General features: G+C 42.6%; 1 protein-coding gene across 1 annotated transcript in view; it reads right to left on the reverse strand.

The window, feature by feature from the left end:
- POC1B (POC1 centriolar protein B) overlaps positions 1 to 20253 on the reverse strand; it is a 944738-nt gene that overhangs the window by 850243 nt on the left and 74242 nt on the right. The window contains exon 4 of the mRNA XM_044087861.1: positions 14613 to 14784. Within this exon, the coding sequence (XP_043943796.1) occupies positions 14613 to 14784 (172 nt within the window). The remainder of the gene's footprint in view (positions 1 to 14612; positions 14785 to 20253) is intronic.

Raw genomic sequence — 20253 nt, forward strand, 5'->3', positions numbered from 1 at the left:
TAGGGTAGAAACAAAACAAAAATAGATATGGTTAAGAAGAAACAAGAATTATACAGAAAGACTGACAAAGGCTAAGGTTAAAGTGTTGTGGAATGATGGGAATCTTGCAGAAGAAGAAGAGGCACAACTGCAGCGTGCTAAAGAGAAAATAAGGGAGTACCTGGATAATATGTATGAACTTAGAAAGATTGCAGTTAAGCAACTTTTTCTTGATAACAACTCCAGTGCACAAAAACTTTTAGCACAACATCTCAGCCAACAGAAAGGAGAAAGGGCTGTTGCCAAGCTTAGGGAGTTTATAACGAGGAAAATAACCAGAGATCCCATACAGGTATTGTAAATATTTTGGAAAGGTTATGAAAATCTGTAAAAAGCAGAGAAATGTGGAAATCAAGACCATGCAGAAATGAAAATATTAATGGAAGAATTAACTATGCCAAGGTTAGAGGTAGATGAGGTTCAATTACTAATTTGGACAGGAAATGATTGGTTATACATCACCATTTTATCTCTACACAAATGTCTTCAGGAATAGATGGTATTCTTATGGAAGTTTGGAAGCTAGGAGGGAAGAAAATGATAATGATCTGGATGGCTTTGTTTAACAGTATTTTAAAAGGAAGGGGAAGCACCAACCTCCTGGAAGAAAGCTATAATGGCTGTAATACCCAAAGATGGTAAACACCCATCAGCCTGAACGTCATCATACTCATTTGAATTTTAGACCATGATTACAAAGTGTTTACATCTATAATGGCCAAAATAATGGCAAAGGTGTTGCCAAACATGACAGATATGCATCAATGTGGTTTTGTGGAAGGGAGGCAAACATTTGACAACATTAATACAACAATGATGATACAGACAGAAGCAAAATGTAAGAAAGCATTGCTCTTATTAGTGAGTCTTGAAGCAGATAAAGCATTCAAGAGAGGAATATGGATTTTTTTGAATAGGGCAATGGAAGCATTTGCATTCCCTGACATAGTAATTACCTTAATTAGAAAGAACTGAAGTGTGAGGGTTCCTCGCCAATAAGCTGTGCTTCAACAGAACAACAAGGCATGGGTGTTCTTTTTCCCCTTTGTTATTTTTGTTATATTTAGAGCTACTGGAAAAGAAAATAAGGGGCTCAGAAATACAAGGACATAATTGGTATGGTAATCAAGGAAAGTTGGCTTTATTTGCAGATGATGTTATTTTGTACCTGAAAAATCAGTGTTGTGGAACATTCTGAGACAGTTTCATTAATTTTCTATCCGGAAAAGACTTGAAGATACAACAAAAGTTATAGCCGTAAAGTATATACCCACACATGAATTGGTTCAGCAATACCCATATTTATGGGGGCATGATAAGATGAAGTGTTTAGCAGTACATATTAAAAAGGCATCTGTTATGGCAGCTAAAGACACGTGGGAAGAGACCAAACAAAAGGTAGTACAAAAACTGAGAAACTGGAAGGTCTTGCTTATGGATAGGGACAACAAGATACAAAAAGTAAAAATGCTTTAGTCCCTTTAATTTAATATATGGTTCAGCCATACTTTTTTATCAACCAGAGGAGAAGTTGTGGATAATAATTAATAAAGAGTTGAATGCATTTATCTGGGAGGAAAAGAGAGAAAGAGTTAAGTGGGATAAGTTGATGTTTCCAATAGAGCAAGGTTGTTTAGGATTATCTGATTTGAAGGGGTGGGGAATATTAAGTGAAAGACTTGCTCTGGTAGGGGTTTTAGTAAAATCTAGAACAGAAGCTGCTGTTAAAAATGGATAATTAACAGGGCATATAAAATATTCCATGAAAACTATAAGAATCAATCAGAGGAGTTAGAAAAGACTGGGAAGAGAGACTGGAAAAGCAATTTACAAGACAACAATGGGATGGCATAGGTATAGCTCCCAAGTATGCAACAAAGTCCAGAATGTTTAGGATCTTTGCTTGGAAGTGTTTGCATAGGTATTTGTACACCCCAAGCAGACCTCAAAGAATTTTTCCTCATGGGGAAGAAAAATGTAACTGGAAACATGTGTTCTGAGAGTGTAATGAGTTGCCAGATTCAAAATATTCCCTACTTAGTACTCTGTCAGAAATACCAGGTAAACAAATGGCTGTAACTAAAGATATGATTTTTTGAGCTGGGATACAGGATCTGAATTGCCTAGACATAGTAAGGCCTTATTCAGATTTATTCTGTTGCTGCCAAAAAGCAATTACTAAAACCCCTTCTGAACCAACTCTATTTGAAGTAATGAATATTACAAAAGAGATAAAATAACTGGAAGCGGGATATTTTGAAAAGGGAAATTGCATGAAAATAAAATTACATAAAAATAAATAGAAATTGTGGGAAAAATGCATGCAGAATAATGCTGAGGTGGAGGAGCAATGGTGATGTTTAAAGAAAGGCAGGAATTCTAAAATTATGTAATGTTGGACTGGTGATAATAACAAAAAAGATATGGGATATATGTAAATGGAAAGTACAGTTTTGCAAGCTGAACTTACTAGAGCAGTACATGGCCGAATGATCACTACTGCAGTATCCATAGCTATGTGGGTTATATCCTGACAAGAATACAACAGCCAACCTGCTTCCAAAGCTTAGGGATACCTTCCACATGCACAAAGAGGAAAAGAGAAGTTTGGTGCAAGAAGCCCTTCACAGCTTTCCTGTCAGCAGAGACAGACTAAACCCTGAAAGGACAATGTTAAGAACAAAAAATAAATGTCCATATCTTGATATTAAAAAAAAACACACACAGCAAAAAAACAAGGGATGAAGGGAGGGAGTGGCTACTGCATCAGTGATCATTCAGACATCTACTTTTATGGTAATTCAATTTGCACAACTGTCCTATGTTCATCATGTTGATCACTGCTGCACTAGCAACAGCTGTATGAGTAAATTACCTTAGCTAATTACATTTGAGAGGTGAAAGAAGAACAGTCCAGCAGCCCCTGAAGAATGGTCTTAGCAAAGCTTGATCTGGACCCAGAGAAGAATCAAACTTGTAGTGCTTTGTAAAAGTATGCACAGATGACCAACCAGCAGCTTCTAAAATACTTCTAGAATCCAACCCCTTCTAAAAAGGCAAAGATGAAGCCAAGGCCCTGGCAGAATAGGCCTTGACCTTGTCTAGAATAGTTTTGCTATGGTTAGTATAATAATAAATACCCTTAGACAATCATTTGGAAATAAGTCTGTTTTGACATAGGTTGTCCCTTCTTCTTACCCTTACAACAAATGAACACTTGATCCAAAGATCTGAAATTTAGTTCTGTCAAAATAGTACCAGAGTTGTCTGTGGACATCCACGATATGGAGTATGCTTTCTCCCTCATTTTTAGGTCCAAGAAAGAAAACAGGGAGCTGGACAGTTTGGCTTATTACAATACCACTTTAGGTATAAAGGAAGGATTTGTTCTCAAATAAACCCTGTCCCTATGGAAAATGAGATAGGGTTAACTCATCATAAGAGCTTGCAACTCAGATACCCTTACTGCAGATGTCAGCACAATCATTAAAACTGTTTTCCATGTTAAGACTCTAAAGTCAGTCACACTAGATGGTTCAAATGGAGCAAGTGTTAGCTTCTCTAACACAACTTTACAATTCCAAGGAGGTGAAACCGGTTTTCTTGGAGGCCGCTTACTCACAACCCATTTCAAGAACATTTTGACATGAGACTACCTTGAAAGAGGAGGATCTACAGACATGCTGAAATGGGCAATAAGTTAACCTTGAAAGAGGAATAAGAAAAGCCATAGGGTAGGAACTCACACAGATATTGTAAAAACAGAAAACAACTAGCCCTGAATGGGTGCTGGTTATGCCGCTGGCACAAAATGGAAAAACATTTCCATTTGCTAATATATGATTTTCTAGTAGTAGGCTTTCTTGCCTCCATTACTACCCACTGTACATCCTCAGTAAACATGTGTCTAAAAGGAATTAAGAAGATGATTCATGTTAGGGTGCATCAAACATCTCTATTCTTGTGTGAGTAGATCCAATCTGGGAGGAAGCTTGAGGTAATTTCCATGGTCATTTCCAAAAGGAGGGAGAACCACAGCTGCTTGGGCCAGAACAAAGTCATGACAATGATCTTGGGGGAATTCCTGCTGAATCTTCAAAAGTATCCTTGGCATTGGTAGAAAGGCATACACGAACATTCCTGTCCAAGGAGAAGCAAAGGCATCTGTCTTCCAGGCCTTTCTGCATGGAGTCGTGGAACAGAATCTTAGCAGATGATTGTTCAGAGAGGAAGCAAAGAGGACTAATTGAGGAACTCTCCACAGAAGCATCAAATCTTGAAAGACTCCCCCCAATCTAGTTTCTATTCATTAAAGTCTACAATGATCATGATCAGCTTGTCTGCCACACAATTTTGTTCTAAAGGAAAGTAGGAAGCCTGCAGAATGAGACTGTGGTGTGAAGCTATAGTCCAAGCTAACATGGCTAGTCTGCAAAGGGGTAAGTCCTGGTTCCCCCCTTACTTGCTGATGTACCACATGACTGTGTTATTGTCTGTAACCACTTGAAGAGGTCCCGGGGGCAAAAGATGGCTTAGAGAGCTGACTCCTTGATTGGGGGCAAGCAAGTGCTCTCCACGCAAAGTCTGAATTGTCTGTAGTGACTGGCTGTTTTGGAGCAGGGAGGGGAGAAGAGGAGACCTGGATTTAAGGATATCTGTTGTTTCCACCAAAAGATTTCTCTTCTGACAAACCCCAGCACAGGAATTTGAAAAGACAGAGAGTGTTGATGCTGGGACCAAGCAGATTTCAGATACTACTGTATCTTTCTCATGTGGAGCCTTGCCAGGGTATCACGAGAATCACAGACACCATGAGATCCAAAATCCTGAGGTATCCCTTGCAGTCACAAAAGTCTTAGTGAAAAACCTTAGAAATAGATCTAAATAAAGATCTATTTTTCCTGTGGAAGAAAAGCTCTTTGAACTGAAGTGTCTAGCTGACATCTCAGGAACACAATACTGTGTGAAGGAGTCAAAAAGATTTCTGGATGTTCTCTTGCACTCTGATCCTGTGTAAGAAATCTCTCAACCAATACAGAGACTCCAGATACCTTTGTAGCGTCTTTTTCAAAGTAAGTGAGTTGTGTAAATTTGGAAAAATGTGTATAACCTGTAGCATGCAAGGAGTTATAACTGGATCTAGACACTTTGTGAACACTACTGTTGCAGTGGATAGTCCAAAGGGTAAGGCAGAGGATTGATAATGTGATCCAGACACACAAAACCTTAAGAAACATCTGAAGTCTACATGAATATGGATGTGATGATAAGCATCTTTTAAGTTTAGGAAAGTAAGGAAACTTGAAAGAGGAAGAAGACATAACAGGTTGTGAAGTGATCATTTTGAATTTGGGCACTATCACAAGTAGGTTCAAGAAAAAGTTCTAGAACTAGTCTCCAAGCATTTTACTTCTTCAGCACTAGAAACATCCTTGAATAAAAACCCTACCCCAAATGGGAAGGGGAACTGGTTCTACCAGTCCTAGGGACATCATGTAATGATGAACAGATGGAAAGAAAAGGTTCTGACTCAGAGGATAAGGAATGGATCCCTTGGAAAGGAGGAATTTCCTCTCGCTGCGATCTGTAACCTTAATGAATAATTTTTCAAAACCTATTTGTCTGAAATTAGAAGTTATGTACTCACCATAACGTTCCATCTGAGTAGGTGACTTCATTTGGATGCAACCTGTGGGTATCGGATCCGACCTCGGATCCGAGCCCCCGCTTCAAAAGCTTAGGCTCCGAGCTCCTAGCTCCTCCCTCTACCCATAACCCCTTGCCAAGCCCTGACTGACCTCAGATTGAGTTTGCCTATATAATACTGAATAAAGTATCTGAACAAAGCATAAATACTCGCTGTATAAAGGTCAGGGGGATGGAGGGGGGGATGGTTGCATCCAAATGAAGTCACCTACTCAGATGGAACGTTATGGTGAGTACATAACTTCTAAATCTGAAGTAGGCAGACTTCATTTGTCTGCAACCTGTGGGACAGAGTCCCCAGCTACCTGAATCTTGGGCGGCCGTCATGGAAGGATGTTCCGGAGCACCGCTGAGCCAAAGGATGCTCTTCCCCTGGAAGCAACATCCACCTTATAATGAGAAATAAAGGTATGAGGTGAGGCCCAAGTGGCTGCCGTGCAGATATCATCCAATGACACACGGGACTTAAAGGCGGCTGACGTGGAGACTGCCCTAGTAGAATGAGCCGTAACCCTCTGAGGAGCAGGTCTACCTGAAGTGTCATAAGCCTGCAGAATACAATTAGCAATCCAACTCGATAGTGTGACTTTAGAAACTGCTTTACCCAAAGCAAATTTAGCAAAGGAGATGAACAGCTGATCTGATTGCCTGTGACCAGCTGTTCTGTGAATGTAAAAATGTAATTGTCTATGAACATCCAAGGAATGCAATTTGTATTCTCCTTTGTTTGAGTACTTGGGAAAAAACACAGGTAAGTTGATTGATTGGTTGATATTAGATTCTGAAGAGACTTTTGGAAGAAAGAATGGATTGGTCCTGAGGCACACCCTATCTGGAAAGAAGGAAAGGTAAGGCGGTTTGGCGCATAGAGCCTGAAGTTCAGACACTCTTCTGGCTGAAGTGATAGCTACTAAGAAGGCAGTCTTCCAGGAAAGGTACTTCAGGTCTGTAGAAGCTGCAGGCTCGAAGGGAGGAGCAGTAAGGGCTTGCAGAACTAAAGATAGGTCCCAAGGTGGTACAATCTCTTTGACTGGAGGCCTCAACAAAAAAATCCCTTTAAGAAAGGTTTTGCACAATTTCGCCGTCATGATGGGGAGCTGTCTAATGACCAATGTGATAATGAGAGATGACTGCCAATTGTACCTTAATCGTGGAAGAACTTGCCCCTTGATGAAAGAGGTCTGTTAAAAAATCCAGCACTGCCGACATAGGTGCTGAAAAAGGATCCAAACTTTTCTGGACCGCCCAAATAGAGAATCTCTTCCATTTACTCCGATAAACCTGCCTAGTGGAAGGTTTATGAGCCGCCACTAGGATGGCCTTGACCGGTGACGAGATACCGGGAGTCCTAATCAAGGATGGAACTGGAGCAGCCAAGCTGTCAATTTCAGGGTGCGTAGATTGGGGGCCGGAATTCCCAGAGGGTGGGAGATGAGATCCGGGATCGGATCCAGAATCCAGGGTGGATTCACTTTGTGAGACCATACAAATGGGAACCAGGGTTGACGAGGCCAGAACGGGGCAATGAGAATCATTCTGCTCCTCAAACTGTTGGCTTTCTGCAGAAGCCTCTGCATCAGAGGTAGTGGAGGGTAGGCATAAAGGAGACCGGGAGGCCAAGCATGCACCAGCGCGTCTCTCGGGGATTCCCCTGGTGGGGGAAGCAGAGCGAAGAAATTGTCGCATTTGGCGTTTGAGTGAGAGGCAAAAAGATCGCAACAGGGTTGCCCCCAGACGGCAAAAATCTTCTTCACTACCTGAGGATTGAGAGACCACTCGTGAGGGGAAAGAATGGTGTGACTGAGTTTGTCCGCAAGGATGTTGGATTTTCCCGGAATGTGCGTTGCTACAAGAAAGCGTTTGGTGGAAATTGCCCATTCCCAGACTCTCATGGCCTCTCGACAAAGGGGATAGGACCTGGTTCCTCCCTGTTTGTTGATGTACCAGACTACCGACATGTTGTCTGTCTGAATCGCAATAGTCCCTGAAGGAAGAAGGTTGTGAAGTGCTTGCAACGCTAGGAGCACAGCCCTCATTTCCAGGACATTTATATGCAACAAAGTCTCTGTGGGGTTCCATGTGCCTTGGACAATCTTCCCCGCAGACTGCCCCCCCCCACCCGAGGCGAGAAGCGTCCGTGGTCACTGTGGCTCGGGGAAAAGCCGCACAAAAAGGTCTCCCTGTCAGAGGCTCCGGAGACCGAAGCCACCAAAGAAGGGAATCCTTGCATGCTTTGCTGACCGCTATCGGACTGTTGAGAGAGGAATAGAGCGGGGACCACTGAACCTGAAGGGTCCATTGAAGAACCCGCATGCGTAAGCGCGCATGAATAAGAAGCGGGATAGCTGCCGCCATCGAACCTAGGGCCTTCAGGACCGAAGCTGCTGTTGGAAATGGTTGCAGGACCGCTGCGACATGACACTTCAGGTTGGAAATTCTGTCTGGGGTGAGGAAGGCTCGCATTGACCTGGTGTTTAGCCTTCCTCCTATGAAATCTATAATTTGTGTGGGGTGCAGTAAAGATTTCTCCCAGTTGATAGTGATGCCCAGCCTTGGGGCTATACGAAGGAAGTAGTCCCTGGCTGAGCACAGAAGATGCCTTGATGATGCCGTCAGGAGCCAGTCGTGCAGGTACGGAAAGACCTGTAATCCCTGGAGTCTCAGGTGGGCCGCTACAACCGCTAGTACCTTGGTGAACACCTTGGGGGCTGAGGTGAGACCGAAGGGGAGGACCCTGAACTGATAATGACTGGCTCCCAGCCGGAAGCGAAGAAACCTCCTGGACCGTCTGTCCATGCGAATGTGGTAGTCTGGCGTCCTTGAGGTCGATGGAGCACATCCAGTCGTTCTCCCTCAAGAGGGGGAGTATAGATTGAAGGGTGACCATCCGGAACTTTTGCTTGGTTACTGACAGGTTCAGCAGGGAAAGATCTAAGATCGGTCTTAAGTCCCCGTTTTCTTTGGCACTAAAAGAACCTGGAGTAAAACCCTGACCCGGTTTGATCTAGGGGACGCACTGGATAGCTCTTTTTTAGCAGCTGTCCGATTTGATAGCTGCTGCCTCCCTTTGGTCGGGTGGTACATCTGGGAGGCTGCGAGATCTGGGAACTTTGTACAGGGAATTGTATAACCTCTGGATATCACGAAGCACCCAACGGTCTGGCGTGATGGACTCCCAAGAAGTTAGGTGCCTCGAAACGCCCCGACTGCCTCCAGAGCGGACAGCCAGGCAACCCTTCAGGGCTGCTGCGTGGGCCTATCAGAGAAAGGTTCTCTAGACCCAAAGTTTCTAGGAGCCCCTCTGCCTCTAGGACGGCGACCTCCCTGTCCTCCTCTGCCACGAGAGGACTGGTTATCCGGAGCAGGTTGGGACTGCTGCGACTTCGGAACCACATCTTCTTCTGTCCCTTTTGGTTCTTCGAGAAGGACCTCTGGGGAGCTGAGAAGCGGACTCCGACGGCAGACAGCGTCTTCCTGTCCTTCTCGCTCTGGACCAATGTTTCGCGAACAGTTTTGCCAAACAAGGCAGAACCATCAAAGGGGGCATTCGCGAAAGTCGCCTTGAAGGGCTCTGCGAAATCACAGTGGCGGAGCCAGGCCTGCCGCCTCATGACTAGGCCTGCTCCGCTGGCTCTAGCGGCTCCCTCGGTAGCGTGAGAAAGTAGCCGCATAGATGTGTTAGAAACTGCTCTAAGAGTGGCCATTCGGGTGGAGTATACCTGCTTGTCCTCACCCGACATGGACTCTGGGGGAGATGCTGCGTATTCTTTAATCAAATCCCGCTGCATCCTGATGACGTGTGCCATGTAGTTCAGTGCTCTCAAAGAGAAGGTTGCTGAACTGAAAACTCGCTTCCCAATGCGATCCATCGAGCGGGACTCCTTGCCCGGAGGATGCATAGAGAGACTCTCCTGGGCCAACTCCCTCTTAGTGGCTGCAGCCATCATCATGGCATCTACTGGAGGGCCTTTGCTCAAGTGAGTGCGGTCCGCCGGAGGGGAAAGGATACGGTTAGGACGCTTGGGTACAGGCTCAACGGTGTCCGGATCCTTCCACGCTCTGGTGGATATAAGGTCCACCAGAGGGTCGGCAGGAGGGGACACCCAAGAGGTAGATGGGCCCGCCTCGAATGCCTCCAAGAACACAGACTCGTCTGAGGAGGCCTTGGGGGCAGACCACCCCCCCCTGATCCTCAACATTTCCATAATGTCTCCAAATGAGACGTCTTCAGGGCGTGACCTTGGGGAGCCCCCCCCTACATCCAAGTCTGTGTCTTGATGCGGACTCGGGAGTCCATGTGCCTCCTTTTGCACTTACGCTTCCGAGGTACTTCTTCGGGGGGGCTGTCCGAGGAGAACTCTTCCGCAGCTGGATGTTCCAAGGGAACTACTTGGGACATCGAGGCGGGCTGTCCCTGGGACCGGCTGGTGGGAGCCTGGCCCAACTGCAAGGGAGTGCGGGATGGAGCCGTGGCAAGGACCGGGGGTCCGGCAGTCCTCAACAGTGCCCTTTCCACTACGTCGAAGGCCGAGGGGGAGCCAGCTTCTCTGAACCCCGAGAGCCGACCCCCACTCGGATCCGACGCACGGATCGGAGCCGGAGCCGAGACCATCGGATCCGAGAGACCGGTGTGCTCCGACCTAGACACACCAGCACCCTCGGATCCGAGGCTCGGTCCTCGGCTCTGAGAGGTCGGGTCCGAAGCACCCGAAGCACTCAAGGGATGGGACGGGTCCGAGGTGCGCCTACCTATCGGATCCGACCCACCCCCGGATCCAACTCTGCCCGGCGCCGACAGCTCCGAACCCATGGTGTGGGTCGGAGAAGGAGCCAAAGGGGCGAAAAAAGGGGTTGAAGCCCCTCCCGGATGGGGGGGGGCTAGGAGCACTCCCATTTGCATTTGGGCCTGGATGAATCTCCTCATCATCCGGTCCATGTCTGCTTCACTCATGGACAAGGTAGATCTAGTCGAGGCCACTGAAGAGGACCTAGAGAGCCGCCTTGGGGACCTCGCTGAAGGGCTAGCCTCCTCCTCCTCGGGCCCAGGAGAGAACCGAGGGGAGTGGAGCCGAGGAGGAGGGAAACTAGAAGGCACAGGAGAGGCCCGCTTGGATGGAGGAGCCGAACTAGAGGTTTCAGCTCTCCGTTTGTGGTGCCTCTCCCTGTGCCTCTCCTTCTTTTCTCTCTCCCTAGAAGTCTCTCTCTCCTCCGGCATCTTAGAGGGAGGTTGAGTCCCAGCCGGGGGAGGAGAGCCCACAGCAACTGCTTGCTGTGTAGAAGGGGCAGAAGCCGAAGCGGTATCTGGAGGGAGAAGTCCCGCCAGAACAAGCTTCGACCTCCGCTCCCTCAAAGCTCGGGGGTTGAACCCTGCACAAATGGTACAACCAGATGACAGGTGTTCAACCCCCAAGCATTTAACACACCAAGTGTGGCCATCCGCCGGGGACAGCTTATGGCCACACTCGGTGCACTTAGAAAAAACTGCCTTATGGGCTTCAGACATACTCTAGCCCTAACAGGCCTAAACACACGCAAACCATTCAAACTACGCAAACCCGGGAAGAAAAAATAAAAGATAGAGGAAGGAAAGCCTAACAGACACACTTCTATCTAAAATAATCAAAAAAGATTAAATTTTACAAAATTTTCCTGTCAGAAAACTTATCTGCACTAGGAGCTCAAGGAATCCGTCGCAACTTGAAAGCGGCAAACGAAATCTGAGGTCAGTCAGGGCTTGGCAAGGGGTTATGGGTAGAGGGAGGAGCTAGGAGCTCGGAGCCTAAGCTTTTGAAAGGTCGGATCCGATACCCACAGGTTGCAGACAAATGAAGTCTGCCTACTTCAGATCAATCTTTTACCAAAGAGATAAATGAATTCAGATATTCTGGAAGAAAAAAGGGACCCAGGTGGGACAGGGTCACAAGGTGTCTCGAAGAGTTATTCACACTTCTTGGACTATCCTTAGTTTTGAGAGATTTGAGACTTCTTTTTGGAACGCCCCCCCTGTCATTTCTTCTTAAAACGTCAGTTTACCTGAATTTTGTTAATGCTTTTTATTCTGTTTATTTGCCAAAACTGGATGAGGAGAAGAAAATCCCTTGGACAATTTAGAAAAGGACGGTTGAAAAAATCTTGGAGATTGCCTGGATCAACTTGCTCCTTTCATCACACTTTTTGATCACCTAAGCAGCAGAAGGACCAAACACTGAGTCTCTATTCAAGGGAGAATTTAAAACATCATATATGCACTGCAAACAATGAGTAGTGACCTGTGCAACAGAAGAAACAAAGTTATTTAAAGCAGATTTTTCCTCGCAAGATGATAAAACATTCCTCATACTCTCAGAATTTGTACGAAATAACATATAAGCCTGACAATTTACAAATCTGAAAAAAGAAAAGTTGCAGAAGTATACACTTTTTTTCTCATACCTTTCAATAATTTTCCCATCTTTATCAGAAAGAGTAGGATTGAAATTATCTATGTGCTTAGCAGCAGTGTGATCAACTAAAGCAATAGCTGCTGGGGCAGGTTTGGGAACAGTGTATACAATTTAAAAGACTGAGGAGCTTCATACATTCTATTTGACTTTTAGGGGCAGTTGACAATTAGGAAAAATGCAGGCAGCAACACAAACATCCTCTAAAGCAGACAGAACAGTAGGAATGGGCGTGGGTTCTAAAAAATACTTCTGTAACAACTCATAATATTTTGTGAGGGCTGAGAAATGTCAGTGTTCTCCCACAGAAAACAATAGCACATTCTAGCAATCTCTGTCAGAGGAAAAAGACACCCCCCAGGCAGAATCGGACACAGAGTTCTCCTCTGAATCAGAAATCTGACGAAAAAAAAAAACGGTGTCCATCTGTGTACATCTTTCTGTTCATATTCAGAATCTTAACTCTCTTCAGGAAAAGAGGAATCCCTCTTTCTATTTCCAGAAACTATTTTACAAAAAGGATCAATACCCTGAATTAAACACCGAGCTACACCCAGTAAATAATTCCTATCCAAAAAAAAAATTGAGGAGGCGTACATACATTCTTCTTTTTTTTTTCTTTTTGATAGGAAAAATCGGGCCAACCATGTATCTAATACAGTAGCTGCTTCCCAGGGATGGCTACTGCATTCTGACACAACAGGGAAACCTTCCTTGTGTCTTCTCCCAGGACTGACAAGAGTGGCTGTCCCTTGCCCACTGAAGTGACCCCAACAGGCACAGAGGACATAGCTAGAGCAGAGGAATCCAGGGTAAAAGGTGAGTAGTCTGAGGTACAACAAATGGTCACACAGAATCACTCACGTGTAGCTGAGGCAAAGTGCAAGCCTGCTCTGGTGGCACTTAACTTTTTCTTTTTGTGTCTGGAAGGAGGACTGACCAAGGGACCAGAAGTCTATTCCTTGGTCAAGCTGAAAATGGTGCCTGTTTCCCTGGAAAAACAAGCAGCAATTGCTGGTAAAAAGAACTACCAGTCCACAAAAGCATCTTTTTTTGACTGAAAAAAAAAAAAAAAAAACAGTTAAAAGCACTTTATTTTTCTTTTATTGGCTGGCATAGTGTTTAAAACATAATTTTTTTCACAGAAAATATGTTTTCAGTTACTTTACACTACTTTGAAACTGACAGAAAAAAACAAGTGCTCCATTTAAAAGTACATTACAGTCTTGAGACCATCAGTTAAAAAACATCAATCTTAACAGTTAAAAAACATCAATCTTAACTTTAAAATAACTTTCTTAAAAAGAAAAGTAATAAAACATCAACAGAATTAAGAAAATGGAAGTTTTTTTCCCCAAAGGGAACTTTTCTGCCCAGCCAAAGACAACACAAGCCAACTGTCAATCCTCAAAAGCCTTAGAGGAGCATAATCTTCAGCATCACTAAAGGGCTTCTCACCCAAACTTGTCTTTAAGTCAGCTGAATTCAAGTGCCTAACAGTTTGGAAGAATCAAAGGTGCCCTGAAACTTTGGTAGCTGGCCAGCTGTTATATATCCTTGGCAGTACACAAGCCATATATATAGCTACGGCTACTGCAGCAGAGATCATATTAACATTTTATGTTTGTTATTTTGGTTTGTTTTCTTTTTTGTTAATGTATGTTTGCCTGTGTCTTAAATGGTAATTTAATAAAAGTGTTTAAAAAAAAAAAAAAAAAAGGAAAAGAAGGATCTGGTTCTCCCAGTCAAGGATAAAATCTCATTCTTCTCCTCAATTTCTTCATCAGCAGCAATTTCTTCCACAGCACATGATATCCCACTCAAAACCACCTTTTAGATCCGCTATTCTACCCTTCTGTACACAATAAGTCTAGGTATTTTGCCATTAGCAGCCCTATCCAGAACCATAGGTTTCTGTTATGATTACAATGACTAAATTGTCTGTGCCTTCTTCTGGTACTGCAGTACACTTCTGCGTATATCTATTGCTCACCTACATACTTTCCAACACCTTGCACACTTTCGCCCTTTGAAGACATCTTCAGTAATAATGCACTGCTTCTCCTTTTCAAGGATGGCATTAACAAAACAGCATTAGGACAAGAAGTAAGGGTAACTTGTTTAACTGTACTTCCACCTCCAGCATCACAAAAAGCCATTAAATTATTTACTCAATAAGCAGGCAGAATCAGCTAAGCAAAGCTCTTTCATAGGTGCAACCCAAGCAGCAAAAAGCTCTGCAAATATACAAAAATCTCCAAACATATGTATAAAAATAAAAACAGGAAAAAAAATTAACCAACATCAAAAACATTGTCTTTTGTCTGCCAGAGAAATCCTCCTACCACCATGGATCAGTTTTGCTCATACATACATTTTAAAAAGAACAGTGTGAAATCTGAAAAGCAATGTTCATTCTGTACTCACATACTGGGAATCCACAGTCTGACTGTTCTATCTTGTGAGGCTGATGCCACCAAATTCCCAGAAGGAGAAAAATGTACACTTGTCACCGCTTCCTTGTGGCCCACAAATCTATAAGCTCTAGATTGCGGCTTAAGGTTCCATATCATGACATAAGTGTCCAGGGAAGCAGAGACTAGTCCATAAAAATAAAACAAGAAACAAAATTGCCTTTAATAAATATATAGAAAATGAGCAAAGGTGCATTTTCTGGAAGAATCATTCTACACAGTACTACACATTGTAAATAACATTACCAAGGGTTACAGTTTAGCAGCTTCACTATACATATAATAACCAAATATACAGCACACAGCTGAGAAAAATCAGCCTAATTTTATTTCTTAATGAGCTTCAAACAAAAAAATGACACCTGCTAAGATTTATAAGACTGTTATTAAAGTAATGACAATTATACCTACACAATAGTTCTCAATATTCTTAGGCAGTGTTCACAATGAAAATTAAGTACTAGAGACGAAAGAACTTACTGAAAACAACCCTGTTACAGAAATGCTAGTACAACAGAAATTACAGATAAGTGGACCGTAAAGCAGTAGCCTCAGTCAGCACAGCAGTGTTCTTTAAATAATGCATATTTTTAACAAAAAGAAACCTCCTCCATCTTCACCTTTTTCTTCAGCAATTTTTTTTTTTGCTTGCTATTTTACTCATCCATTTGGCCAACTTGCACCATAACAAAAATATGCAATGTCTTTACAAGCATTCACATAATACTTCACTTCTGTGGTGAGAATACTCACCTTTTTAACTGAACATGTAGTGTAGTATTAAAAGACAAATTCATCAAAAAGAAACAAAAACAGAAGTAGTGGAATCATGGAATCTGAAATGAAAATGTCCTTTGATGGAGATTTGAACAGAGAACATTCAACAATTTGTGCTAATGTAACCATCTCACCCTGTTACAGAAATGCTAGTACAACAGAAATTACAGATAAGTGGACCGTAAAGCAGTAGCCTCAGTCAGCACAGCAGTGTTCTTTAAATAATGCATATTTTTAACAAAAAGAAACCTCCTCCATCTTCACCTTTTTCTTCAGCAATTTTTTTTTTTGCTTGCTATTTTACTCATCCATTTGGCCAACTTGCACCATAACAAAAATATGCAATGTCTTTACAAGCATTCACATAATACTTCACTTCTGTGGTGAGAATACTCACCTTTTTAACTGAACATGTAGTGTAGTATTAAAAGACAAATTCATCAAAAAGAAACAAAAACAGAAGTAGTGGAATCATGGAATACGAAATGAAAATGTCCTTTGATGGAGATTTGAACAGAGAACATTCAACAATTTGTGCTAATGTAACCATCTCACCCTGTTACAGAAATGCTAGTACAACAGAAATTACAGATAAGTGGACCGTAAAGCAGTAGCCTCAGTCAGCACAGCAGTGTTCTTTAAATAATGCATATTTTTAACAAAAAGAAACCTCCTCCATCTTCACCTTTTTCTTCAGCAATTTTTTTTTTGCTTGCTATTTTACTCATCCATTTGGCCAACTTGCACCATAACAAAAATATGCAATGTCTTTACAAGCATTCACATAATACTTCACTTCTGTGGTGAGAATACTCACATTTTTAACTGAACATGTAGTGTAGTATTAAAAGACAAATTCATCAAAAAGAAACAAAAACAGAAGTAGTGGAATCATGGAATACGAAATGAAAATGTCCTTTGATGGAGATTTGAACAGAGAACATTCAACAATTTGTGCTAATGTAACCATCTCTAGGCCATCAAAAAGCCCATAAAAAGACAGTTTCTGAGTCACCCCTTAAAGAAGTAATTTTTCATTCAGCTAGAATCCCTAGCATGTTTCAAGTTAAATTAAACACACACACACACACACACACACACACACACACACACACACACACACACACATGTTGAGAGCCAAAGTGAAAGCATTATTTAAATCATGGAATACGAAAGGAAAATGTAGCCCCTGGGCTAGGCCATGAACAGAAACAAAACTGTAAAGAGAATAATGAGGGTAACCATTTGAAATGTCAGGACTCTCTAGAGGGAATCCTAGAACACAAACACTGAATCTGAAAAAGTGAACTTATATACAGTAAGTCCAAGGTGGCTATTTCCTGGAAGATTCCTTTTCTATATGGGATGACAATCTCGGAATTGATATATATATATATATATATATATATATATATATATATATATATATATACACGCACACACACATGTGGGGGGTGTATGGGCCTTGATGCCTACATGGGGAAGTACAGGAGAGGCTTAACCCCCCTACAAAAAAGTTGAAAGAAGAAGAGTGATCTTTGAGATTCGCTCTTTTCCTGGATTTTCAGTCTTTTTTTTTTTTTGGCATACTGGCACTCAGTATTTTGAGTGCCAAAATTTCGATAAGGTCACAAGTGAAGTGCCAAAGGAACTGCGGCCCTATTTTTATTTCATCTTCATCTTTTTATTTCTTTATTTATTTATTGTATTTGTTTATCAGGATTGTCTTACTGGGTAGACAAGCTTCTCCTTTTTAGTGGTGACCCAGGGAGAAAAGCTCTTATCATTCCACTCATGTTTTTCAAGATAAAACTGAGAACAGCTACTTTTGCTGTGAGGTGTAAATGTTCCGAGAGACTGTCTGACCCAAAAGGAGAGCAGAATCCTTGCTAAATTATGCCCTTCTCAAGCAGACACAAGAAGACTGGTCATCTCTTGCACCAATGTCTCTGCACGTTATGTGTATTTGGCAGTGGAGATGTGTATATGTTACTATCAGATACCTGTGGTCATTCTTTGGAAATTTTTTTTTCTAGAGCTACCACTAGCACTGAGGTAGGCTTGATTACAATCTTGCCTAGTGTATTTTTTCTTAGACCCTTATTTGACTGCCCTCTACTGTCTAAGAATCAGTGGAGAGTAAGCTGAGATTTACTAACAGCCAACGTCTGACCTTAATCCCCATTAATGAATGTTCTCCCTTGAAGCTTTCTAATTAATGACACCGCTGTGTTGTGGGTAAGCCTATTAGTGGTAAATAGTAGTCATATGCATTACATTTGATTCTTATTTTGATTATAAGCTTTATTAAGTACATTAGAAGACAAGGAAGAAATGGACAAGTACTACTTAAAACACATTGTAGGTAAGAATTATTTAGCATTATCTTCCCTTTATAAAATGCACTGTAACATTACCGAGATCAAATTTAGTAGCAAACATATGCATGAGGTGTAGAAAAGAAGAAAAATTCTTAACTGATTTGGTCATGTGAGCAGTAAATGAGAAACTTCAACAACAATTACTCCCTAATATTAGAGTTTTATGAAGTACTGAAATACAAACGGTTGCCAGAAATTACATAGAAACCAGTGACATTCGGTCAGAAGAGGGAGGTGAAAATTGTAATCATCCAGCTATGGATTTAACAATGTAGTAAGGGACACCACAGATACTACAAATGTTAAAGGTACAGAATACAAATGATTAAAATCAGTTTAACTCCATCTCTCTGATACCTTCCCTGTGGGAAGAATAAAGACACCTTGGTGAAGTTTCAAGTAGTTTATTCAGTTAATCAGGTAGATGGATGAGTGTTCTTTTTCTAATTCTTGTTCTAACATAAGAACAAGAACACTTGTCCATCTTACTAGTTAACTGAATAAAATACTCAAAACTTCAACAAGGTGTCTTTATTCCTTCCAGAGGAAGGATAGAGAGAGAGAGAGAGAAAGAGAAGAGAGAGAATCTCCTACATCTGCTAGCTAAAGTGATTTATCTGGACTAATCCTTTGTGCCTCTGTCTTTATTAGTCCTGGCACACTGAGTCACAGATGGGGACACCAGACAATACAGTTTTGTACCTACCATAAGTGTAGATGTTCGAGTGTATACACTGCTGCAGTCACCACACTTGGGTTATCCTGCCATCAGGCGGTCCCGCAGTCGGCCGAACCCCAGTGTCTTGGTCCTCCGTCAGTTGTCGTCGCTTCCTCCCTGACGTCAGTGCGACAGGGGGATAAAAGAGGCAGCTGACGCCATTTTCTTCAGTTTTTCTTGCCCCAGATGTCAGGTGCCCCCAACTAGGAAGGCAATACAAATAACTATGCAAAATTACCTTAGTAGATAAACAACAGTACTAGCTGTTAGCAAATACACCATATAGACATGCATCCAATAGATTGATGTACATGGAGTTCTAACTAACACCCTGGTATGTAGAGGGGATGGTGGGAGGGTAACCTGGACTGCAGCAGTATATACACTCGAACATCTACATTTATGGTAGGTACAAAACTGTACTATGTTCATCGTGTTATACTGCTGCAGTCATCACACTTTGGTTGAATCCCAAAGCTATGGATGGGTGGCTGGTACTAAACTGGGTTAGGTGAAGCTAGGATGCCCTGCAAAACTGCAGTGGCAAAACCAGCTCTGGTTTTTGAGTATAATGGAAGGTGGTAGTGCTTGGTAAAGGTGTGCACTGAACTCCAAGTAGCTGCCTCCAGAATGTCCTTGGTTGGAACCCCCCTGAGAAAGGCTGCTGAGGTAGCTATAGCCCTGGTAGAGTGGGACCTAATATTAACAGGAACTGCTTTGCCATGGTGCGAGTAGCAAAAGCAGATGCAATGTGCTATCCATTTGGAGATGGTCTGTTTTGAAATCGCCTTTCCTTGTGAACCTGCAGCATAGGATACAAAGAGTTGGTCAGTTTTTCTGAAGGTCTTTGTCTTATCCAAACAGTAACGTAGTTTTCTGTGAATGTCCAAAGAGTGAAGGAGTCTTTCTCCTTTATTCTGGGGGTTTGGATGAAAGGTGGGTAAATGAATGGTCTGATTCAAAGCCACACTGGATACTACCTTTGGCATGAAGGTAGGGTTAGTACGTAGAGAGACTTTGTCCTGATGGAAAATGATGAAAGGTTCCACTGCCATAAGTCCTTGTAGTTCTGAGACCCTGTGTGCTGAGGTGATAGCCAGCAACAGAGCGGTTTTCCATGACAAGTATTGTAGTTCTGCTGAGAAGGCTGGTTTGAAAGGAGGCAGTGTTAATTTTTCTAAAACGAAGTTGAGGTCCCAAGCTGGCGTTGGGGGTTTTCTGGGGGATCTTATATTCTTAGCCCCTCTGAGAAACTGCCTTAGTAAAGGATGTGAGAATATGGGAGGATCCGTATTATATTGAGCTGAAATGGCAGAAGCATGGATCTTAATGGATGAGAAAGAAAGGCCTTTGTGTAGCATCTCAGTTAAGTATTGCAGTATTTGAGGAATGTTTGGTATCCAAGGATTCTGGCCTTTAGCCTGGTTCCATGCACAAAATCTTTTCCATTTGTCTGAGTAAGTTTTTCTGGTGCTGGGCCTCCTGGCCTCCAAAATGACATTCAGAACGCCCTTTGAGAGAAGTGTTGATTGATAATTCAAGGTATTCTCCATGCAGCTAAATTTAAAGTCCTAAGTTGACTGTGAAAGATCTGAAAGGTTTGCCGAGTCAACAGAAGTGGGAGTTGAGGTAAGATCCATGGAGGGCTGTGAGTCAAGGTCCTTAGTAATGGGTACCAGTGCTGACGTGGCCAGTCCGGAGCAATGAGGATCATTTGT

This window comes from Protopterus annectens, chromosome 11.part0 (genome assembly GCF_019279795.1).
Source record: "Protopterus annectens isolate FY-2018-M chromosome 11.part0, PAN1.0, whole genome shotgun sequence".
Classification (NCBI taxonomy): domain Eukaryota; kingdom Metazoa; phylum Chordata; order Ceratodontiformes; family Protopteridae; genus Protopterus; species Protopterus annectens.